Source organism: Struthio camelus, chromosome 1 (genome assembly GCF_040807025.1).
Source record: "Struthio camelus isolate bStrCam1 chromosome 1, bStrCam1.hap1, whole genome shotgun sequence".
Taxonomy (NCBI): Eukaryota; Metazoa; Chordata; class Aves; order Struthioniformes; family Struthionidae; genus Struthio; species Struthio camelus.
In genome coordinates, this window is record NC_090942.1 from 152,547,172 (window position 1) to 152,572,525 (window position 25,354).

Consider the following 25,354-nt stretch of genomic DNA (forward strand, 5'->3'; position numbering starts at 1 on the left):
AACTGGACTATCTGGGGAAAAAAAAGGAGTGCTAAATTCACATTGGTATGAGGCGTTGCAAAACCTGATTTGACACTGAGTTTATGTCAGAGATGGAAGAAGAGAGGTTGTATATTAGAGTGAAAGTTAGATGAGTTAAAGTGCCAAAGATATTCATAGGTGGAGACATAGGTGAGAGCGCACCTAAGGGGTGCTGGTGGGAGAAACCTCAAAGGACTAACGTGAGGACTGCAGAAGAATCGAGCATTTGACCTCCTGTCTCCTCCGAACTCTTCACAAACCCGAATGTATTTTTTTCAGGAAGATTAGATTGTACTCTAGAGAGAACATATGATTATCTTCCTGGCTGGTGCAGTGCAACATAAGGCCTTAAAAAGTATCCTGTGTGAAGCTGTGGAAAAGCCTTCGTTCTTGCGAAAAATAAGACCACACTTAGTGTTAACAGCCAGTGAATGGTATCAAGGACATTAGCCATTTGTTTCGTTAGCTTGTGACATATGCAGGGAGGAGCTGTAGACTCTGTTATTTGTCACGCTCATTAACTATTTTTAAAAAAGAAAATAGTCCAGTGGTTATGTAGGCAAACTGGTAAATGACCATTTAATGAGGAACATGTGTTAGAAAATATTTCTCTGCAGCAACCACTATTCTCTTAACCTTTTGCAGCTGTAAAGGTTCTATTTCTTTATTTTTCATAAAACATTAAAAGCCTACGAGGGCAACATGAACAGGCAAGACGATCCCACCAGAGACTGCAGTTTTCCAAGCAGAGTGCTGAGGAGAGACCAAAATACAGGCAGTTGCTAAGACGGTTGCCTATTGTTCTACCAATTACATTAGAGAGTAAAATGCAACATATGTCTTCCTCGTCTCTCCCTCCACATGGCTAACGCTGTGGGGCATGCATCCAGGTGCTGTCTCAACAAAAAGCACCGTATGCCAGGAGGTTTTGTTTCCCTTGGAAAGTGTACTGCTCTTTTGCACTTTTTTTTTTTCTTTTTTTGACATGGTCTCTGCTGAGGAACGATTATCCGGCTTCATATTTATGGCAGCTGGAGAAGTGCAGCTTTGCAGCGGAGCTCTTGTTTGTTGTCAGTATTCCCTTGCCCTCAAACATAAATGCTAGTCCTTCACCCTCCCACCCCTTCTCAGGGGATCGCAGGCATCAGTTATGTGTATGTTGGTGCTTCCTCCATTCTCCCTTCTCCCCCCTTCCCTCACTAAATTCCCATTCTTTTAAAGGCGACCCGTGTGTGTCAGATGTCACGGGCATACCCCGGCGCAAATGCCGTTTACAGTGTCATTGTATGTGAGACTTTCTGGTCACCGAACTTTCCTCAAGTGACAGCTGAGAAGCGTTTGCACCATGCAGATGTTGGGCTTCATTTCCGCAAAGCACAGCCCGAGGCCTTTGTCTCGGCTCGACTATCAGGTGCTGCGCCGGTGGCCCCTGCGGATGGCAGCGCGTGCGGCTGTTGAGCAAGAGCCCGGGACCCAAGGGACCACGCGATGGGCTCTGGGGGTGAGGGGCACAGACAGTCTGTTGCTAAGCAAGGAGCTAACTGAATGTCATCTCCTTCCTCTCCTGTCTGTAACGCAGGGATTGGCACATCTTCATGCCCATCACGTGATTCACAGGGATATCAAAGGGCAAAATGTGTTGCTGACAGAGAATGCAGAAGTGAAACTCGGTAAGTAAGCAAGCGTATCCACTTCCCGATTCACGTAACCTTTGTTTTTCTGATGTTCCCAAATTAATTTCATCCTTTGAGAGCACTGTATGCTTGTTAGCACGTGTGTTCTGTGGCTGCTCTTGTATGAATCGAGGCCCTGCGCATATTTCCTCCTGCTTAGGGATGCTGGAATCCAGACTGTTGCATTTTGTTAGAGATCTGGCTTTCGTGACAGAATCAGTGAGAAGATCATTTTTTGTCTCCCACTGAGTCTCGTGTGACTTGGGTTCGTGCTGGTTCCATTTATTTTGGACTCAGGAAGTGATGGGAGTCACTCTTGTATTTAACATTAATTAAATTAGCACCATACTGTTCAGATTCTGGACACAAATATATGATCTGGACAGCGCTCTCAATGAAGCTGTAGCATGAGGTTCAAAATACAATTCCCACCCTGGAATACCTGCTGGAAACAACTCTCATCCCTGGCCTGTCCCTGTCCCTCCTGAACGGACATACTCTTTTTCTCTAATCTCTCTCTTGCAGTTACTGCACGCTTTAACCTTCTGTGTTTGTATCACACTGCATTCGCCACCTTTTTTTGGTTAAATATAGAACCATGCTGAAGTCCTCCCACCCAGCCCACATCCCGTATGTTTTGCATTACACCTTCGTGCTGCACAAGGCATGGGAAGATGTCCTAGCTGCCGAAGGAGAAAGCTGTCTGGAGAGCTTTCCTCCTTCTGATCTGGAGTGGAGCACAGCAGCTCCCAAACCAGTGATCCCACGGAACTTGTCTGCGCCAAAGTGTCTGTGTCACTCAGATGACGGATCTAGTGACTCTTGACGCAACCTTTGTTAGAGCAGATGCAGCTCCTGTTGTAGAAAAGCTTGTACCACTGCTGTTTTGACTGCCATTGTACCAGTATAATTGGGAGAGGGGAGAAAATCAAAGGGAGGAAATCACTCACCTAATGAAATAGGCACCTCTGTTGGAACCCATATGCATATCGCAGAATCACAGAATGGCCGAGGCTGGAAGGGACCTCTGGAGGTCACCTAGTCCAATCCCCCTGCTCCAGCAGGGGGGCACATTGCTCAGGATTGTGTCCAGAATGCTTTTGAATATCTCCAGGGGAGGAAACTCCACAACCTCTCTGGGCAACCTGTTCCAGTGCTCAGTCACTCTCACAGTACAGAAGTTTTTCCTCATGTTCAGATGAAACTTCCTGTGTTTCAGTTTGTGCCCGTTGCCTCTCATCCTATAGCTGGGCACCACTGAGAAGAGTCTGGCCTCATCCTCTTGACATCCTCCCTTCAGATACTTATACACATTGATCAGATCCCTCTCAGTCTTCCCTTCTCCAGGCTGAACAGGCCCAGCTCCCTCAGCCTTTCCTCGTAGGAGAGATGCTCCAGTCCCTTCATCATCTTGGTAGCCCTTTGTAGGACTCGCTCCAGGAGCTCCATGTCTCTCTCGTACTGGGGAGCCCAGAACTGGACCCAGTACTCCAGGTGAGGCCTCCCCAGGGCTGAGGAGAGGGGCAGGATCACCTCCCTCCACCTGCTGGCAACTCTCTTCCTCATGCAGCCCAGGCTACCACTGGCCTTCTTGTCCACAAGGGCACATTGCTGGCTCATGGTCAACTTGTTGTCCACCAGGACTCCCAGGTCCTTTTCTGCAGAGCTGCTTTCCAGCAGGTCAACCCCCAGCCTGTCCTGGTGCATGGGGTTATTCCTCCCGAGGAGCAGGACCTTGCCCTTGCCTTTCCTGAACTTCATGAGGTTCCTCTCTGCCCATCTCTCCAGCCTGCTGTGTGCTCAAAGTTAGCACCTCTTGAGTAATTTTCATCTTTTGCTTCCATCAATGCATCTGCTCTGTGCAGTAGAGCAGAAAGTAATTCTCTGAGCAACAGATTATTTTTGCTGTCCAATTTTAGAGCAGAAAATGTGGACAGCCAAAAAGGACGCTTGTTCACGAGTGTGGTTCTTCCCCAAGATAAGCAGTACCTTTGGGAGGTGGGGTCCCTCTTTAGAGTCAAATTTTCTTGTCTCCAACATGTGGGAAGGGAAGAGTCTTTCCTTAGTCTCCAAGACAGTAGTTTTGCAGCTGTGCTCTCCCTTTTGGGAAGGGAAAGGTGTACAGGCAGGCCAGGGAGAGGTGCAGAAGAAGTGGTCATACACTGCTGTGTTTCTTGACTCTGATGGCCTGGGTGTATTGCGTACGAAGCACAAGGACTCAGCTGCCTTGGTATTAATCATCATATTTGTCTTCAGCATGGTCCTCCCACAAGGAACATCTACTTGGTTTTATTTCCAAATCATCTTACAGAAGTAATAGCTGCATATTTTTTCCCCTCTTGTTTTATTTTAATCTTTTCCAATCCGCAGTGGATTTTGGTGTGAGCGCTCAGCTGGACAGGACAGTTGGCAGGAGAAACACTTTTATTGGAACTCCGTACTGGATGGCTCCAGAAGTTATTGCCTGTGATGAAAATCCAGATGCTACATATGATTACAGAGTAAGAGTCCTGTTCACAGAATAAAACAAATTACACTTGTAGTATGAATGTCCATGAATGATGGCAATTTTTGAGGCTTCTCACCCTTTGTGAGAGTAGGTTTTTTGTATAGGTACGTTCTTGTACAGGAGTACAAGGTATGGGTCACTGCCAAATTTTGACCTTTAGTAGTTCATGTTACTTGTGTTGTCGTAGCTTCTAGGCATAAGGAGGAGTACTTTAGTGTGCTGTAAGTACTCAGAGAAGACGAAAAAGAGTTTTACTGGAAATGCTGATATTTTCAATTTGCATGTTGTTTGTACTTTAAATTGTGTTTGATTATGTCCCAGTAGTGTAAGAATTCAGAACAATACATTTTAGGTGTTGCCTTAAATAGAACCACCATCTGGAGAGTTAGTGAACTACAGAAGGAGCTGTTTATACTGTGCCTCTTCCTGATATTGAGATATGATATAAATGTTGGTAAGGATTCATCCATCTCAATATTTCTTAAGAAAGATTATTTTTCATATAGATTACTGCAAAACCATAATCGACTTGATGGTGTTTGTAGTACACTGAGCATATAACGTATATATGTTTAAAGCAATATTTCTCTAATAAAAGCATTCTGAAACCTTCAAAGTGCCTATCAGCTTGCTCTTATGAAAGCAGAAAAGAAGAAAAAAATGTAAAAATGTGCTTTAGAAAATCCTCACTCAGACTAATGCAACTATTCCGACTTTTACCCAAGAAAGGCAGTGAAGGTATCAGAAGACCTATGATTAAGCTCTTACAATGAATACAGTTTGCTGAAATTGATAGTGATGTTAGCTATCAGTATATTTGTATGTGTCTAAATTGCCAGGTGATTTGAATTGGTGTTTTTCCACCTTTGACTAAGACTGAGACTATTTCTCTTGAGTTAATGGCGTTTTACATCCATTGGCTCATTGTACTAAAGATGCGCTTTAAATCTTTGCAGGATGAAGTTATCAAGAAGGCATGGAGACTAATAACGGAGAAATAACTCTCTATTATAATTTGTTAATGCAGTAGAAAGAAAATCCTTCTGTCTGAACCCACCTGTTTTTTGTTTCTGGTGGGACCTGCAGGGATTTGGAGCAGTTGTCTTTTTTTTCCACCCTTTGGAAAATTCATGGTTCAATGCTTTTTAAGACCGTGAGGCTATGCAGTTTAGCTTAAATGAATGGATTGGACCAAGAGAAATTATTGCCCTGCTGGGTCTGAAAGTGCAATTGGCAAGTCATTAGAAATGCTTCTCTGCTTGTAGTCCAAAAAGCTTGTTTACTCATTTAGTTTTCGCTTAAATTTTTTTAATCATCATCATCATTAGCCTGGCAGAAATGAACACTGCTTTTCTCAAGAACAGTTGTCTTTCATAAGACTGGCCATACTCCTTTCAGCAACCTCCCTCCAGCATTTTGCCCCTAAAGCTGTGGGAGTCTCTTGATTTTGTTCCTTGCCAGGACTCTTTCAGCAGTTGCCTATATTTGACCCTCGCTGGCTGTCATTCAGCAGCGAATGCAGTTAACTGCTAGTCAGGGACAATATCCAGAGGTAATATCTTGAAAGACTTCCACTGGAGGATTCTTGTTTCGTAATGTCTCAAGCAAAGCTGAGATGGTTGGGAAGGAGCATTTGCTTTGGCTGCAGGTATTGTGCAGAACAGAGGCACAATAAACTTCTAAACTTAGAAGTTTAGAAGTGATGGTTATTTCCCTATATAAAACTATTATTTGATTTTTGCGAATAGAAAATATTCAGATGTATATTCCACTAATTTGTGTTTCTTTGTTTATTTTTGCTGGTTTAGACCCTGAAAAAGACCTACCAGTTTTTTGAGTTTTTTTCCCCCGGTCATCTTAGCCTTTCATTTTCTTTATCTTTTGTAGGAGAGAATGGATGTAGGGTTTTCTAAGAAGATGTTGCAGGAAAATGTCCACTTCTTTGTAAATAGGGGAATATGGAAAAATTCTTCTGTTGTTTAATAGACCTCGATTTGGGACAAATGTATTTTTTTGACTGTCCTAATGTGAATATATTTTTATGTTTTATTAGCAAGTACCTTTTGCATACTCTGTACGAATATGTGCATGCATTTGTCTGTGTGCGTGTGATACGACAAGTAGCATTTTATGATACTATTAACAAGCAAAAAGTAGCTTATAGTATTTAAATAGCCTTGGTATTTGGTTTCAGTCTCACCTACAGGGCCTCTGTAAATAGTACGCTTCTCCTGTCTAAATGGGGAAATGTACCTACTAACATATGGTCTCTGTCTCTCTTTGTGCAGAGTGACCTTTGGTCCTGTGGCATTACAGCCATTGAGATGGCAGAAGGAGCTCCCCGTAAGTGATATGTGTGCTTTTCCAGTGGGCTGATTAAGGCTGAAACATATACTTAGGAGATGCTGGTTGTAATCTAAGCCTAGCTTTGAGGTTTCTGAAAGTGTCCTGTTGTTATTTCTGTTCTCTTTGGTTTTGCCTGCACTATAAATATAAAATCCCATAAATAGCAATGCTTTTGATAAAGATAAGATAGTGTCTAAGCATTACAGTGCAGACTGCAGTAATTTAATTTCTCTAGCATGAATATTTAGAAGCTAATCGAGCTTTAAACGTCCTTCCTATGAATATACGATGGTTTGGAATTGTGTCCCAGATTGTCTATGGCCTTGCCTGGGATGTTTAAACCTTGACTGGTTTTTGAGAGGTACAGTGGGGCATCTGGAAAATAGACCTTCATGAAAAACACTTCTGTAGCACTCTTTTCTCTGTTGATTTTTCCATCAGTCTGTGTAATGGTAACATTACTTCTCCTTTTTATTTCAACTCATGGGTGATGTTGATCTTCCTTAGAAGTGATGTGGCTTGAACTATAAATCCATCTTCAACACAGAGTGTTGGACTTAATGCTCGCTACTTGAGAATATTCATGAGCTGATATTTTTGAGAGAAACCTGAAAACCAAAAATGCACAGCTCTATAGTTTTTTCTTCCCCTCACAGACTTATTCCTTCTGAATAGCAAAGCATACAGCTGATATCTGTGAGGAGGAAAGGAGGATTTTAAAAAGCAAACAAACAGAAATTATACATATTGTTTTGTTTTTTAATGTTAACTTTCATGAAAGTCCTTTGTTAGTAAACAGGCAAATATGCTGCCCCCGTCCCCGAATGGAGTGCTGTATTTAAAAATAACAGCCTGAGGTACCTAAGAATGAGTTAATTAATACATTTTCTTGTGCATAAACCAAACACCCTCCCCCTCAACTCAGTAGCCCATCTTGTCAACCCTTTTTGAAATGATCAAGTTGAGAATGAAGTATTGACATCTTCTTAGCTACAAAATGGTCATTTCATTATAGCCTCCGACTGATTTTGTTTTTTTTTTTTTAAATGTAAAATTTATTAAATGAAGCACAATGTTGTTGTTTTGATTCATGTTTCAGAAGGTCTGATGGTATGGGGTTTTTTTCCTCCTCCTTCCTAATTTCACATTTGCATGAATTGCCCATATGAGAGCTGCTCCCAGGGTACCTCAACCAGCACTGTGTGAACAGCATTTGAGCTACCACTTGACCTCCTTTCTGTCTTACTTTTTTGTTCAGAACATTAGGTTTCCTGGCTGACTCTCAATTAAAAGCTCTGTCACTGGGTTTTGCAAGGCTGGAATTGGACAATAGTATTTTTCATTTCCAAACTGAAGCAGAGGTTCTGGTTTAGCCCCTCTTAGTGTAAAATCACAGGAGCGGCTTTTGGGAAGCAAGCAAAGATTCACTGTAAATCCTAAACAGCCCTTGTCTTGGGCTGTCCTTTGGCCCGCAGGGTCTGCCTGCTCTGGAGGGTGCATCCCTAAACTTGATCCTCTGATAGGAGCCACAGGGATCTAGGGACTGCCTGTGCAAAGGGTATATTGCCCCTTATCTCTGAATACAGAACCTTCTTCCCATCAGTGTGTTTTGTCTGAATTTCCGCTGTGCGGAAAACGTTATCACTCCTACAGTGCCCACGCAGGCTGAGAGTGATGGTGCAAGAGGTCAAGCATAGAAAGATGGCACAAATGGAGGATGTGCTCGTAGCCTCCTTTCTCTCTGTCAGCCCTGCAGCAGGGGCTTTTGTTCTGGAGCAGGACGAAAGATAGCTCTGCAGAGATCTGACTTGCATTAAGTGTCTGCTGAAGCCAGTGGGACTTTTCTTGTTGACAGTGGCGGGTCTGCATTTTGATTCAGCGGGGGACCCTTTCTTTTTTGTGCAGGCCTTTCATTACTCCAAAACCAGCAGGTCTTGGAATAAAGAAAAGGTCCACAGGTTTTGAGAGCAGAAATGAGGAGGTATCCTGCTCCGTTTGTTTGCCTAATGGGAAAGGAGGGAAGGTGGAGTAAATGAATTTGTATAAGACGGTAACTGTGTCGTTCTTCCCATCTGCCGTGATCTTTTCCGGGCATCGCTGTAACCAAAACATAAGTTAGATGACTTTGATGTAGAGGAGGGCTGTGCACAAACGTTCCCATCGTGGTTCATTCTGAAGGTTAATCTGTGCCTTGATTTCTTTCTCTTTTGGTGGCCTCCCTTCGCACATCGAGCTGTGGAGTTGTTGTCATTTTCATTTAATTGCGTTTAGTTGTGTTCCTATCTGTATCTACTGTATAAGTGATTGGGTTTGGTGGGGATGCTCGTGGCAGCTGAAGCCATGGTATTGATGGAGTCTTGAGAAAACGGAGAGCAATGAAGTGAATGTCTCTGTGTTTCTGTTTGGTTTTGTTTTCGTTCCTTCAGCACTTTGTGACATGCATCCCATGAGGGCGCTCTTTCTGATACCGAGAAACCCTCCCCCGCGGTTAAAATCCAAGAAATGGTATGTAGTAGTTTCTGGTTTGTAACCCCTTTTTATGTCACGATACTTTCTTGCATTTCACAGCATGCTGCTTTGTGATTCCTTCCACAGAACTGTAAAGCAATTGAAGCTGACTAAAATCAGTCTGTTGTTATCTTCCGTGCCATTGAATCAAAGCATAAAATAAAAAATATGTGTTGATTATTTTAGTTCTGTATATCCTACAGAAATTTTATCTTTGAATCCTGGGAATATTAGAAAAACCAAGCTTTTTTCTTAACAGAGCAGCATCCATATTAACGTGACAAATAGTACCATATTTTTTAAAAATAAACTCCTGCAGCATTCTTAATATGCAGTATGTTTTCTCAGATATAGTATAATGAAGAAAGAGAACAGTGCTGTAGTGTTCTAGTTGTTAAGTTGAAAGGAGCTATTAAAACTAATGAAGGCTTTTACTATAATTATTGTAAACGATTGAAATTGAGAGCGCGCTTCTTGCCAGCTGAGAAGAATCCATTAGTATCGGAGGATTTCCTCCCAGTTACTGGTTACAACTGGCATGTATGAAACAAAAATATTCCTTAGAAAGAGGTTTCATATACGTTGAATGTGATCATAGGATGCTGTGAACCTGTCAAAATAATGAAGTGATGTGACTGCTCATTCAATATCAACAGCATAGAAATTAGGCTTGCTGCTGGGCTTGGTGTTTGCCTAGATTGGCTTATTTATGCACTTGGATCTATCAAGGCATCCCTTTCCCTCTCTCACACTTGCTTTCTGCATATATTAAAGGATAGAGATGCATGTACAGTATTTGCATGTGCCTTGCTTGCCCCTTTTTACTTGGAAGCCTAATGTTTGGTGTGGGGAAAAATGGTGAGGTTACCTTGAATTTAGCTTTTTAGGTTACAGTAGGAAAATGAAGCAACAGATGGAAATCATTTTGTTTTTTGCACTTAAGCATTTAGTGGAGGTGTTTCCCACCCAAGGACAGCAACAGTTTGAGGGCCTCAGCAACCAAAAAGTGAATCTGGCCAAAGCCAAGGCTGCTGTGATTCAACTGTTTTCACTGAGTGAAGTGAACGGCAGGTTATGAGACAACAGGGCAAGTGAAGAAAAATACAGTTCTGCATATTTTCACTGTTGGCGTTCTGCTTGTTGAATGACTTTTTATCAGGACAGGTCTACTTTCAAGAGTTCGACTAAAGTGCGTTTTTAGCAAGGTGGTGCTCCAGTTTAACAAGCTTATGTCACTTTATTCCGCGTACAGCAGCTACAGTGTACATTCAGTTCTGTTAGTGCCCTTAAATTGCATCAGTGAGAATATGACCCCAGGTGCCTACGTTAAACAAACGGCCCCGTTCAGCCCTCGTGCGGTGTTCTGCGAAGAATTGTGTGTGAATCTTCAGGTAAAAAAATAAAATAATCTTAAATTCTTGCAAACCTATCTCACTGAACCCAGGTGCGTATAAAAGTAGCCTGGTGTTGCTTGCGTTAGTGGAATGTTGGCAGCGATTCTTGCGGCTTTCCTCATGGCTTCTCTGAAGCAGACATGCCCTTCGATGGCATGGGCAGGTGGAGACGCACCAGAGCCTGCCCTGCCTGTGCTCCGAGCAAGCTGGCTGCGAGCCAGCTCCGGTCCCGAAGCAGCAGAGCTGGGTTTGCATGAATCGCCTTCACGAATGCATCCTGCCTTTCAGGGCAGTGATGCCTGTGAAAGCGAGCACGTCGCTGTGATGCTGTGCCAAAGTACTGCACGTATGTGTCAATCTCCCTGTGTCCATCCGGCCTGGCGTGTAGCTGGAGCAAGCTCGGGTCTGGTGTGCCGGGCACCCTTTCAGACAGTGCTTGAACCATCCTCTTGGACGTGCTGCTCTTAGAGGAAAGTAATTAAGCTGTGGGGAAAAGTGGAAGAAAGTATTTGAGCTGAGTTTTAGCTGTGATTTTGTTTTGTTTTTTTTTTCCCTCCCCCCGCCTGCTTTCTCAGGTCAAAAAAGTTTTTCAGCTTTATAGAAGGTTGTCTAGTGAAGAATTATATGCAGCGACCTTCTACGGAGCAACTTTTGAAACATCCGTTTATACGTGACCAACCAAATGAAAGGCAAGTCCGAATCCAGCTGAAGGACCATATAGACAGGACCAGAAAGAAGAGAGGAGAGAAAGGTATGCAGCTTCTAAAAGTCAAGTCTGGTGACTTATTAAAAATACATACTTCTGTCCTGCTTTGAGTTCCAAATCCACGCCCTCCCCCCGCCCCAAAACCCAAACAGGTCAAACCCTTAAAAGGTTCTTTTTTAATTCTTATTTTGACTATCAACAGGCTTTTAGGTTTTGTTCTGTCTTTCTACACAGAACATATGAGTTGCAAACATCTTACTTTCAGATAAGTTAAAATTACTCACTTCTAGGGCACTGCCTCTTCCAGACGAGCATTCAACAGTGTTTAGGAGGATATTGGCATATCCCTCCCTTCTCTCTCTTGTTTTGTGGTAGGTTCATTCCTGGAACGATGCCATGAATCAGGCTCACACACAGGAAAGAACCCATCACAAGAGCTATAAAGAGAATGTCTTGGGCAGCCTGGGCTCTTTATTCAGGTGGTGCAGAGGTTCTCCAAGTGTCTTGTCTTATACTGAAAATGTGGTGTCGTTCAGGGATCTTACTGAAAGTCTGCTGGAAAGCACTGTGCTGCTTTCTGTGTCTAGGAAGGTGTGGCAGTATACGCGGGGTGAGTTCTAGGGTCTGAGGTGAATCTTGTTACTGCAGCGGCTGGGAATGGGTTCATGAAGGTGCTAGTGCAAATTCCAAGTGTCCTAAAATTTGGAGTTCAGCACTATTTAGGCCTTTCTTTCTTTCCTGCTAGATGAGACAGAATATGAATACAGTGGAAGTGAGGAAGAGGAGGAGGAAGTGCCTGAACAAGAAGGAGAGCCGAGGTAATAACTGCTGCTTGGAGGGCTCTGGGCACTCCACACCAGTTAAGTGGAGCACTGTGCAGTCACTGGGAGCATAGATTCGATATGCATCCAGTGTCTTCATTCTGAAAGAAACGAGATTAAAATTTAAAGAAACAATATATTTTATTAATGTTCCCCCAGCTTTCGCAAAGGTATTTAATGGCCTGTCAGGCTTCATTGTAAGGGAGGCTGTAACTTCCTCTTCTTGCAGTTCCATTGTCAATGTGCCTGGAGAATCAACCCTCCGACGTGATTTCCTGCGGCTGCAGCAGGAAAACAAGGAACGGTCCGAGGCCCTTCGGAGGCAGCAGCTGCTGCAGGAGCAGCAGCTCCGCGAGCAGGAGGAGTACAAGAGGCAGCTGCTGGCGGAGAGGCAGAAGCGCATCGAGCAGCAGAAGGAGCAAAGGAGACGGCTAGAAGAGGTAGAAGCAAGAAGGCTGGAGCGCAGGTGGCAGGAGCCCCTCTTCCACTTGTTTTTCCCATTCCCACACCCATTTAAAAAGAGCTCCCCGTAGTCCCAGCACGTCTCAGGAAAGAAAACAACACGTACGAATCCCTTGGCAAATGTAAAGCAAAGCACTTAAATCCGTGTCTGGCTACTTAAATATGAGCAGTCTCCTAAAGCGCTGAATATCCAGCAGCTCCTATGGAGGCAAGGGGAGCCAAGGCCTGGTTGTTTGAAGGTACTGGGGGAGGCTGTGTCTTGGTCTCTGTTCAAAAGAAGAGGCAGCAAGTCTAGACTTTGGGTAGCTGTGCAGAAGCAGAGACATTAATTATTCCCATATGATTTTTTTTTTTAAGTGGGCAGTGCCCCAAGATGACTTTTTTTGGGGCCATTACATACTTAGAATTTCACTTTAAAGCTTTCACAAACATCTGTGTTTGGCACTCCTTCATGGTAGGTAGAAGCCTATTGTTTGATGTACTACTCTTTCAGCCATAGTAGCCTAATGAATAACCCCCCCCCCCCCGATTTGTAAATAAGAAATACAAATATGATTCATAAATGAGTGAAAAAATTATAAATATGTACAATTTATAAATAAGTAAATCATATTTTTGTGATACGGTAAATGTGCAGTTTGCATATGCTACTTGAAGATTAGAAAAAAATCAGTAAAGGTACATGTACAATATTGTTTTGTCCTCGTTTTCACCTCGTAAGATCTTGTATGTATTTAGGTATATATAAGTGGAAAATTCAGTGCAAGTTTCAGGGGTAGAAGGATTTCAAAACAGTTTTGCAGGCCAAAACTAGATATAAGAGCTGAAGTGAAACCAATCATCTGGCTCTTCAGGAAGTACAGGGTCAAATTCCAGTTGTCCTTAAATGACCTCTGTTGTTTGAGTTGCTGTTTCAACTGTTCACTCAGCTATAATGGAAAAACTACACCCAGTCTAGTTTTCCAAATGCTGGTAATGTTTAATGAGGACACAATGAGGACCAAATGTTGATTTGCATCCCAACTTTAAATTTCACATGATGCGTTTGCATAACAACTAATGCAAAGTTCCAGATAGCCTTTTGGTCCGCTTCATGCTCCTTATGCCTCCTTTTCGGTGTGCAAGTAAATTTAGTGCTGCTATAAGGAGGGATCGGTAGCAAAGACAACCACACGTGCAGCAGGAGGTGGGACAAGGGGGAGGCATGTAAACTCCATTTCTCTTCTGTTTCTTCCCCACCCTTCTGCGACTGCCAAGATAAACATCATTGCTCTTCCAACTGTAGGCCTGTTTTTAGACTTTGGCTCTGAAGCGATTTGGGGGGGAGCAGGAGGAAGGTGGTAAAATGAGGCTAGGAGAAGCTAACATGGGACAGTATGAAAACTAATTTTTTTAATATTATCAAAGACAAGCAAAAGTTATCACTTAGCCTCTAGAATTTTGCTCAGTATAGGAGTCAATGAGCTCTTTTAAATGCCTGTATAAGCTCTGAGGTTCTGCAGAGGGAGTTTTTTTTTTTGGCAAGGAAGGGGATTACGATTACATTATCTAGCTTATTTATCTTCAGTGATCAATACGATCTTTAAAATCTGGAACTTCCGTTTAAAATAGAGGGGATGCTGCTGTTAACAATGGGAGCAAAAAAGCATCCCTTAGCTGCACAGGGTTGGAAGTTAGCTTTTTGGAATGTTGCAGAAATCATGATTTAATGAGCAATTAAAAAGGAAACAGAGTTACCTGAAAGTCAGTTTTAATCGGTCGTGCTGCCTCTTAAAATACAAAACAGAACCAACAACTTTAGCAACCACATGACAGTGCATACCGTAGGTTGATATATTAGTGAATAAAGTTATACAGTAAACCATGTGAAGTTTGAAAGAGAAAACCTGTTGTCTTTTATTGAACCTATAACCTCTGCCTGGTTCCCTTTGAGGTGTAAATATGAATGATGAGCTGTAAAGCTTTCCTTTTTCAAGGGTGGGGGAATGTTTTCTTAAAGGGAATTATATTTAAAAAAAGAAGAAGGTGGTGAATGTCAAGCACTTAAAGGCGTTTAGTCCACTGGATCTTCTACTGGATAAATGTGCGATCTTGAGTGACTCTCAACAAACACCAACAAAAAAAACCTCTCTTTAAGATGAGGGAAGGATGACAGACATATTTAGAGAACATCAGTGTTGTGTCTCAGTTGAAGGCCAACATGTTGAAATGTGTTGTCGCTTTGCCCTGAACTCACCCTCTGTTTTGATGAAGCCAGTAAACAATGAAAAGGTTGGTGCTGGGAATTAAGATTAGCATCAGACGTTGAATCTCTGGGTTTCCATGAGTTTGCAGAAGCTTTTACCGGGTGTGGCTTTCTTGTAATATTTGATTGTGTAGAATAAATGTGTATTTCGGTAAACCTGTTTGACACTCTTTGAGAAGAATTTTATGCATTGGATAATCTCTCTGGATGAGTTGCTTATGCCCCCCCCCCCCCCCCATCTTTCCTAAATTAAAATTGAGGGCTTGTTCTTACAATGCTGGCACAGAGCCTAGACGGTTTTGACTGAGACTGCTACAGGAACAGCGTTTAGGACATCTGCCAAACACTCTGTAATTCTCAGCAGTATTAGAGAAAAGATTACTTGTTTTTGGGAGGCGTGTAGGTGACTACTAAAGCCTGTTGTTGCAGGGACCTTATAATTTTTGCATTACTTAAAGAGGCAGAAATCATATGTAGTCAAAGTGCAGAAAATTATTTGAAACATTGTGGAAGGGGATTGCTCCCCTCTCCGCTCCCTTTTTTAAAATCAGTGTTGTAGGACTTTAAATACTTAGATGGTCAAAACTAGAAATCTGAGCTGCTCTAGGCTGTTCTAATGTGTTTCTGTTCAGCAAAACGTATACACCAGGGCTCAGGGTGACAGGTATGGAAAGGTGTTTGAATTTGCAGTTTGCAAAAATCAGTCTGGTTTGGCAAATTCAGAATTAGTTGTGATGGAATCTGGTTCTGTGTGGACCTCCTCAGCTCAGGATAATTGGGTTAAATAATGTCTCTGTTCCTGGTTACAGGAACCTAGGATGGATGTTTTTGAAGTGGTCGAGGTAGAACTCCATTGGCATGTAGTGCAGTCCAGTAGAAACAGATTGGTGGAGCAGGAATAATTAAGTGCTGAGGACCTAAACACTTCACTACACGTGTTTGAAGGCGGGAGGAGTTGCTTTGGATTAGCTGTGGTCTAGACTGCATACCTGCTTGTGGTTGGAGTGCATCTGCCTTTTTAATTTCATCCAAAAGGAGTGGTTGGCACTCCAGCACCTCTTGAAAATACAAAACAAAACCTGGTAAGTGGAGATGATGGAATGATTCACATCAAAAGAGCACTCTTGATCTGAACTAAGATGCTAATGTAGATGCACCCACAGGTGCTTTTTGCCAGGGCTTTGTTTCTTTTAGAAGGGGAAATTATTTGTACCTACTTCATTTTAATTGCCCTGCAGTTTGGATTAGGTAAGACATACTGAGTAAGAAGTTCCACTTCTGGATTCTCTCTAGTATGGGCAAAGAAAAAGTTTATTTTGAGACTCAGTCTTTCCAGTCTTCTTCCTAAGATGATACCAGGCTACCTAATTCTTTTTGGAGGAACCATTACTATATGTACGCATTAACCTTCTTCTGAATATAAGACAGTAATAATATTTTATGAATGTAAAAGTAGACGGTCTATATTCGTCTTTTGTAATTTACTGTGTGAACTAGGTCCTGGATTGTTTGTGTATACCAACTGCATGTGTAGTTGCATTGCCACCTCCTGGTAAATCATGCTCTACTGCATGGTCTTCCAGTTGGGAGATGTCAGAGTACCATAAGATCATCATCATTAATGCACCCTGATGTCAGATAAAGAGCCGGAGCAATTACATTACATTTTCTATTTTTTTTTGACAGAGTAATGTTTTGTTAAATGCAGAAATTTGAGACTGTGTTCTGTTAACGTTCTGCTTCAGCATTTCTGGAATTTCTGTAAAGAGTTTTTCCTCTTACGTTCTAGTTAACAGTTAACTCTTTGAAATTAATCTTTTCATCTGACATGTACAAAAGGGTTGGTAATCTCATATCCAACTAAAGAAGATCTGTATAGGCATCCATGACTTCAGTGAATCCAGGTCTGTACCCGCTATTTAAAAGGGCGTGTACAGGAGTAGTACTTTACATCAGGGTTATTTAATGTTTAGTGATGTATGATAAGAATTAAAATATCTAACAGATGCACTTCTAAAATGTAGAAGTGCAAGTTTTGTAAACAGAGCCTACATTTATTTTAACTCAGCCCAGAAACTGTAATGTTCTTCCCACTTTCTTCTCCCTCCTTTGGGCAAACGTAAAGGACACAGTCTTTCAGTATATCTTCATGGAAGAGTAACTAAAACTGGTTGGGAAGGTGACCTTAAGCCAACAGAGTCATGGTAGGAAGTCAGCCGAAGGGCTGCTTCTAAAGTCAGCATGGGTCAGTAGCAGCTTGCAGCTAAACGGTTTTGATGTTGCTTTTGCCAAAATTTAGAGTAGGACCTGAGGGATGTTTGTTGCAGTAGATTTCCTTTCCCTGTGCTTGTTAAGAGCAAATTCTGTTTTGTTAGCGGCCAGTAGTTCAACGCTCAGGGTTTCAAAGACCCACGTTCAAAGGAAGTGAAACTTTTCTCTTATAGCGAGGTCTAGGCATGACCGGATCATGTCCAGCTTTTTTGCGGGCTCTTCCGGTGCCAGGTGCCTTGTGTTTCACCCACTTGGCAAAGAGGCTGAAGTGGTTTCTGACAAGAAAGTAGAAGTGATGCAGAGAAACCCCATCTCTCTGTGTACTTTGGCACACAGACAACGCATAGTTGTGCTTTGGAGATTTGACTTAAATACACACTGGTGGCAGAGAACCCTTTTTTCTTCTTCTTCTTGTGCTGAAAGGTATTAATAAATATCTATTGTGGGCACTGGGCTAGCAGTCTTTTTCAGTATTTGCTTAAAAATCTCATCTTTTAAAGTGGAATGGATTTTGATTATTTCATGATGTCATGGGAAATCAGCCTTCTTAGTCGATTCATAACTTCGGTTCTTTTTATCTTATTAAGTTCAGTTATTTATAATTGTTGCTGCAAATTTCTGCATTAATTCAAAGAGTGATGAATTTGTTTCATCAGAATGACCTACAGTCCACCCGTCTTCCTTGGAAGGAAACTGATGCCATCCCAAGATTTGCAATATATCCACTTAACAAAGTCAACAAAATATCATTAGACAGACAGGCTTCATATGCTTAAGAAGTGTTTGAGCTGATAAATGTGTATATCATCCAGTCAGCAGTGTGCTGTCTCTTGCATCCTCAGGGCAACAGAATTATTGTACTTCACATCTTAGTTTTCTTAAGCAAAAACAAAGAGCCTGTCAGACTTGATTAGCCAAGAGGCACCTGAATGCATTGACTTAAATATAGAAATTGTTTGACACAGGTGGGTATATTCAGAAATAAAAGTGCCTACTTAATCCTTTTAAAGTGCTTAAAAATGAAGGAAGGGAAGCAGTGAAAACTAGGAAATCCACTGTGTTCCATAGCTGCCTTGGAGCACTTACTATTTTTATATCTACATGCATTGAAGAGAAGTTGTTTAAACGAGAGAGGAAAACCTAGTAGATGTATTTAGTAGGAGAGGAGATGCAAGAGCATGGAAGCTTTGTTTCCAAGAGCGTACAGAAAGCACAGGGGAGAAAAGAAGTATGTCTTGTGGCGTAAGAAGATAGCAGTGAAGCTAGGATGACTTTATAGAGAAGAAAGAACACTGTTGTAGTTGCAGAGCGGGTATATTTAAATAGTGATCTTCAAGAAAGGTGCATATTTCACAAAACTGCAGCTAGTTAAGAGACCTGGAAAGCTTTCCATTTTGTTTAAGTATTACCAATTCTTACCATGTGTTAGCCACCTTTCTTTCAATGCTTCTACTCCACCGTGGGGTCAGTGTTGATCCCAGAAGACATAAAAAGCTATAGAACTTTTAGTTGCTTCATAGACACGTAGAGTAATGTACTGAGCAAGGAAAGCTCATCCCATGAGGAAAGAGAGTGTCTGTTGGGAGTGTCTTAAGATTGACAAATCCGTGGCAGCTTTGCTTCAACCAAAAAATTAGATGATTTTTATTGACCTAAATGTGAAAAAGAATAACCAATATAATTCTTTGCTGTGTTTTTTTTATATCAGATTAAATTTGACTGTGCTTTTTTGTCTAAATTTCTTTTATGATTTTCAGCATATTACAGAAATGAAATGAAACTAGAGAAATTCCTAGCTGATAGTTGAACAGTTGGCAGCTGGGTCTTTTGACGCTTAGGGAGCTGTGGGAGGCTGCCTGGGATTTTGATGTAGGTGGAGTAACTGGAAGCTTCTGCAGAAGTGCAGGAAGAGTTGGTCACAACTGTACGGACATCTTAAATGCTCTGAATTTCCGAAATACTTTCTAGAGCTGTTTTCCAGATTCTTTTCAGACTTGGGCTGACTTATCAGCACCGGTTTACATTTGGATCATGCGTGGAAGCTCATCTGTGTAACCGTAGAAGCTTAGCTCAGCTCTTTTTCTTATTTTAAATATAGGTGCTTTTGATGTTCTGGGAGGGGCTGAGGTGCTGTTGGTCAGCCTTCATTCTCTGTTAGGCAAAGTTTTGGGCAGTACATTAAATCGAGCTTGATTGTTGATCCAGCAAAACCAAATACTTAGCGGACCATGGACTGTGTTAAGAGTGAAACTGCTTACCAAGAACTCAGATGATGGTCGTTTGAGTTTTAGCTGACTCAGTGGAACTAATAATTTCCTTTTGGCAACATTTGTGAGTTCAATGTGTTGAAGTCAAGAAAACGGTCACTTCAGTTAATACCTGCATTCCTTCAAAGATTGAGATTTCAGTATGAGCCTCTCTTGGTTTTAACCAGCAGCAGTGAGTTTCCATACCTTGGTTGCCAAGAATATGGTATGTAAAAATGTCTTTTTTTTTTTTTTTTAATGAGGAAACCTAAGAGAATAAGTGATGCTGTTTTTAGGGATACTTGTCGGGGGTGGAGGGGGGTACAAGTTAGTCTCCCGATGGAACACTTGCATAAAGTGGTTTTTTTGCTCAGTGGCAGAGCTTGCCAGTCCTGGTGAATCCCTCTCTTCCCCGGTAGAAAACAACCCCACCTCTTTCTTTGATAACAACAAAAGTAAAACTATGTGGTTTCTTTTCCCTTTCTGCAGCAACAAAGAAGAGAACGGGAAGCTCGAAGGCAACAAGAGCGTGAGCAAAGGCGGAGAGAGCAAGAAGAGAAAAGACGTCTGGAAGAAATGGAGAGGAGGCGTAAGGAAGAGGAAGAGAGAAGAAGAGCAGAGGAGGAAAAGAGGAGGGTTGAAAGGGAGCAGGTGAGTCCATGACAGAGATACGTGTGCAGTAGGTTGGTTTCTTCTAAATTCTAATTTTATTTAAAATAGTAAGAATGAAGAAACCTAGAGACAATCTAATGCTGACCCTTTCATCTTTATCTCTGACAGCAAATGCACTAACGTAGACTGTAGCGTTTTATGGAAAATTCTGGCAGCATCAACAGTCCTTTGAAAAAGAGCTCTTGTTACAATACTTACTCTAAATTCAGCTCGCACCCTCGGGCTTAACTAAAACTCCGCAGAATTGGTGAAATAATCACTGATGCTGAAAACTGGTTCTAGATGTGTCTTGCTGGATCTGCAGTTCTTGCGGCGTAAGCCTCCATTCAGAAGGCCTCTGAGAGAAAGGCAGCTCTTTTGTGTGTCACGTTCTGGCACCCCGAGTTGGTCAGAGGCTTTTTCATAAACTTTGAATATTTGGAATTTGAAATGGAACCTTTCTGCTGCAGAGGGTTTTACTTTCTTAAGTGTATGTAGGTAAATACACAATTCCTCTCTCTTATTCTTTCTATCTAAAATCATCTGTAATAAATGTGTGCCAACTGAGACAGCTAGTAAATCTTAAATTGTGTCAGCATGCCCTTGAAACGTTGAAAGTACAGGTGAGGAACCTTTTAAACTGTGTGAAATTCAGCTGCCACGTTTACAGATGAAATCTGCATGTTTTAAAGTCCTTTACAAACTCTAATCAGGGTAATCACTTTGCATGTACTGCAAAATACTGATCCCAAATAAAGGGCCACAATCTGTTCTCTTAGAGGTTGATTGCAAATTTCCCATTAACTTCAGGAATGCTGGTTTCGGCCTGACATACTTAGTTTTTCCTACGTACAATCATAGTATTTGAGAACATTGATCATGTTAATTGGGAATTTTTATTGTGTATGTGTATGTTTCAAAGATTTTTGGAATCAAAAGAAAAGAAGACTAACCAATGAGAATAAATATATGGAAAATTTCTAATTACAGCACAGCAATCTAATTGTGGGCAGACACCGGGTATTCCCCCAGCTGCTACTTAAACTATTGAAATGCTAATTACGCACAGTGCCAATAATGACAAAAGGTTAACTGACGTGGTCAAACTGAGCCACTGAATTTTTTATCCTTTTTGTAAAAGAAGGGAATGACACGTCTCCTCTTAAAATTTTTGTTAACCCAAACTATGGGTCAGACAATGTGTATAATGACAATGTAGTGTATATCATCAGTCTGTCGCAAGATTTTCTATAGCTCCCATCACTGTATCACTGATTCATTAATTTCTTTATGCATACACCGTAAATGTGTGCGTGCGTGTGTGTGTGTGCGTGCTTGTGTCTGTGCGCATGCACATATTACATATTTCCATTAATTGCATGATAGGATGTTACCAGCTTGGGTATGGTGCTTCAGAGTTTGAGTTCATTCTAAGGGGTCAGGGGAAGCAGCAGGCAAACGTCTCGACCTGTTGAGGATGCAGGTGGAAAGGTGGCTAGATCACAAGAGCAAATGAGTTAGGTCTAATATCTGTTTACTGGTGGATGTTTGTTTGTGTCATAACCATCGCATAAATCAGCAAGGCTAGCAGTGACTGCTCAGGAGAGGCTTTTTGGTGAGGGCGGCAGGGAAGATGGCAGGGCAGGACTGAACTGCACTTGGCAGAGCTCCTCTGGGGAAGCTTGCACCAGGTCTGCCTACACTAAGCCTGGCTCTAGCTGTTGCTAACAGTTCATCGCACCAGTGCAACAAACTAATGTTTAATACAACTTGCATGTGACTTTGTGTTGGCTGTGTTGAGTCAGACTTGCTGTGTTTTAACTTTCCAAAACCTTCAAGTGCATTTTGCTGCTTCTTGAAATCACTTCTAAAATACAAAAATGAGCTCTGGCCCATGCCGGCAACGTTTGCAGGGGTCCGAATTTCAGACCCAATGGGCCAAAATACAATGTTTAGGTGACAGGACTTCCAAAATTGTTCTGTAGGCACTAATCAATCCTGAAGTGCGTTTCTCGTTAAAGCTGAGCTGGGGAAGTAGCGTGTGGTGTTCCACCCAGGGGGTTCTGATGCATTCCTTTTGAATAAATTTATTGCTGGGTAATTTCTATGTGACAGGAGTATATCAGGCGACAGCTAGAAGAGGAGCAGCGGCACTTGGAAATTCTACAGCAGCAGCTGCTCCAGGAGCAGGCCATGTTACTGGTAAAGCACTGTATCTGTTTTGTTCAGTAGCTATAGGATCCACTTATCTGGCCAGTCCTAGGCTTCCCTTAGTTGGGCACAGCTGCACTAACAGTATGAACAAAGGAGCTTGATTAAAAGGCCATTTATGCTAGTGTCGTGGGCTGACAGGCACATATGAGAAGTGCGGTATGGTCACACTGCTTTCTGGGCAGTAAGAGGAGGCTTTATGTTAAAGTGGAACAGTTCTGGTTTGGTGGTCGAGTTTCTGAACAGACCTTGGCATTCAGTGAAGAACTAGAGGGCTTGTGTTGCAGATCAAAAGCACACATGATATGTAAATCTACCCTGGGATACAATGGCCTAGTGTTGCTCTAAATCTTTGCTTTCCGTACTTTACACTGGATTTAGTATAAATAACTTTTTTTTTGTCTTGTAATAAAAATCAATTTTGACATAACTCTCCAATTATGTCAAGCTTAGCAATACACTCTCAACTTTCCCAACACGAGACACATGCCATTGTGGTCCAACTTAGCTCTTGGTTACACTTTAACAGCGAAATAAAAAAAAAATGCAACAGCAGCCAGAAAGGTGCGTTTTTAACGGGATGGATAGGGACGCGTCCGCCATACGTTCAGTGTCATATCTTGAATTGCTCACGCGTTCTCTCAAAGGAATACAGATGGCGAGAGATGGAGGAGCATCGGCAGGCGGAGCGGCTCCAGCGTCAGTTGCAGCAGGAGCAAGCCTACCTCCTGTCGCTGCAGCATGATCACAGGCGGCAGCAGCAGCAGCAACAGCAGCAGCAGCAGCAGCAGCAACAGCAGCAGCAGCAGCAGCAGGAAAGAAATAAACAAAGCTATCATACCCCTGAGCCAAAATCCCACTATGAGCCTACTGAAAGAGCGCGTGAGGTAAGTTCTGCGCTTAAGGAAGTCGCCTGCTACCTGTTCCTCTATCCCTTTCTGTAGGCATCATAGGGATTATGGTTCTGTTATAGTACAATTGGAGGCCAAAGCGCCACTGATAAGGGGCAGGATATTTATAAATGTTGGTCATAGGTTTCTGAATCCGAGAGGTACTTTGAATACTTTTGCTGCGAGTGTGGTAGCGCAGAGTTTTTAGGTTTAAAAGGTGGAAAGAAATTCTGGAGCCCTGGAGATTGAAGGGAGCTGATTTTGGAAGCATCACATTAGACATTTTTTCCCCGGAAGTGGTGGTGCAATTGGTGATCTGTGTTTCTGGCAAGTCCTAAGGACTGGAAATTGTGAGGCAATTGGAAAGCTCAAATCTGCGAGGGATGCTTGCACACAGCACCTGTTTACAGATTTGTTGCTTTCGCCTGTGCTCTTGGAACTTTCCTTCTCATGAACACAAACTTGAATTTCATTCCCTTCATTTTTAGAGTGTTAAGTATTCCTTTCTGAGAGCACATCCTGCTCTTACGAAGCTCCGTGAGACCTTCTTGGACTGAGGGCACTCATCAGAGTGCTGTTTGTCTCAGTGAGTGGTCTCCACTCTTCACTGGTCCATGGGTAACATTGCTAAAGCAATTAATTGCCTCTTTGATGCATATCTGGCTCTCTTTCCGTGGCCTTGCTCTTCTGTTTCACTTGAGCAATAATGGAGCATCATGTTGTCCACAAACCACTAGCCTGGGCAGTACTGGTCAAAGCTCTTAATGACTTTCATTGCCAGCATGTGGGAACTAGATAAATACATTTTGGAACACGGGAAAAAAAAATCCATGGGGTTGTTGAGGATGATAAGATAGTTTTCAATGCACCTTTATCCAATAATTGTTCATAGCTTTGAAGTATTATTTTGACATGATAAACACAAACTCATTTTTGATATAGATGCTATTGTCCAAGTTCATCATATTTTTGTGATCTCATCCATTCCTCTTGGGTGAAATATCTGGTACATCTCTCTCTTCTGGGACAAGCTCAGACTCATTCAGCATGTGCATGCATGGAACCAGCCATCCTGTATGTGTTGCAAATTCTTGGCCCACCTCAGTGAAAGCATGGTGCGAATCCAGCGCTCCTGTCCAGCCCATTAGCAGGGTTTCTGAAGGCTTGTTTTAAAAGGATGCAGAACTGTTTCCATCCCTCCTCCCCCATTTTCCTTTCAGAATTGGAAAGGAGAGAGGCTCCTGAAGGTTTGGTTGTGTCCTTTAGCAGAGCCACTAACTCAGCTCTTTTTCTATGTCATCCTCCTTTTCTGTTTTAAGTGAGCTAGCTAAAAGGAATAAAGCGAAGGGAAAGAAAAATTGTGTTCGTTGTCAGATCTTCACAGAGATTGCATTGTAATATTTTACCTTTAAAAAGTGTGATAGAAGTATCCAAAATATCTCTGTGCTTGGCAGTGGGAGTGACACCAGTTAATCTTAAAAGCAGGCATTAACGCTGATCTAATTCTTGACATAAAATAGTGAATTGGACTTTCAGGAGGACTCCTGTCCAGAGAAAGCCTCCGTCTACTGAGATGCTGACCATCACAGTGATAAGCCAGAGTGAGCTTTTCTGGCAAAGTGTGAAGGTGATTGGGGATTTTTCCCATTCCAGTTGCAACGGAGATACCAGAGGAAGGACCTTTGATGTAGGCTTTGTGAAGCAAAAGGAAGCTCATAGCTTCAGGTGACTGAAACAGGGCCTGTTCCTGTCCAGTGATGCCCTGGCTATCTCATTCCCACCTCTCGCTTGTTTTTAAGGAAATGTAGCTGGTGCAGTTTCTGTGCTCGGTGGAGGAAACCTTCTGTCATCTACAGCTAGAGACATAAAAAGCCTGCTGCTTCAGACGGAAAGACTTGGGGCTTTTCCTTTTTCTGTTCATAACAGGAAAACTGTTAGGAAGAGTCTGGTCTATTTTTAAACTTTGAAGGATGGCTCCAGGTGGTTGAACATGGTGGTGAAAATGATTGTATGATGAAGATAGTCACCTCCTTTATTTTTGTGTCTCCCAAAACATGGTTTAATGCATGTGGACCTGACAGAAGCTTGTCTGCCTGTTCCCATAGGCAAACTGTTGCTGTCCTCAAATTTTGGAGAGCAGAGCCAGGTTGGGTTTGTTAAGATAGCCCAGCCAGTAAGTCCCAGACACCTGCCTCTGTCTTCCGACATGGGCATGTAAACAGCCAGTCTCTCCAGACCATCGCTGCTAGGGAACAATTAGGAAACAACGCCCAAACTGATTTTATGCTCCAGGCACAAGGATTACAACTGATCTTATGAGCAGAATCTCAACATATGAAATCAGTCCAAGCTGCAGTTTGGTCTTTCTTTGACGCTTTGATAAAGTGGTGGAAGTTTCGT

The 25,354-nt window shown here is 42.2% G+C and overlaps 1 protein-coding gene across 23 annotated transcripts in view; it reads left to right on the forward strand.

The window, feature by feature from the left end:
• The window catches only part of MAP4K4 (mitogen-activated protein kinase kinase kinase kinase 4), a 168,041-nt gene that overhangs the window by 110,591 nt on the left and 32,096 nt on the right, over positions 1–25,354 (forward strand). For 15 of the 23 annotated variants that reach the window (XM_068925104.1, XM_068925124.1, XM_068924965.1 and 12 more), the window contains exons 6-15: positions 1,601–1,691; positions 4,065–4,195; positions 6,492–6,546; positions 8,976–9,054; positions 11,027–11,202; positions 11,903–11,975; positions 12,208–12,418; positions 19,692–19,853; positions 21,969–22,055; positions 22,712–22,951. In XM_068925104.1, the coding sequence (XP_068781205.1) occupies positions 1,601–1,691; positions 4,065–4,195; positions 6,492–6,546; positions 8,976–9,054; positions 11,027–11,202; positions 11,903–11,975; positions 12,208–12,418; positions 19,692–19,853; positions 21,969–22,055; positions 22,712–22,951 (1,305 nt within the window). The remainder of the gene's footprint in view (positions 1–1,600; positions 1,692–4,064; positions 4,196–6,491; positions 6,547–8,975; positions 9,055–11,026; positions 11,203–11,902; positions 11,976–12,207; positions 12,419–19,691; positions 19,854–21,968; positions 22,056–22,711; positions 22,952–25,354) is intronic. The other 8 variants (XM_068925062.1, XM_068925132.1, XM_068925053.1 and 5 more) reach the window with 1 other exon arrangement.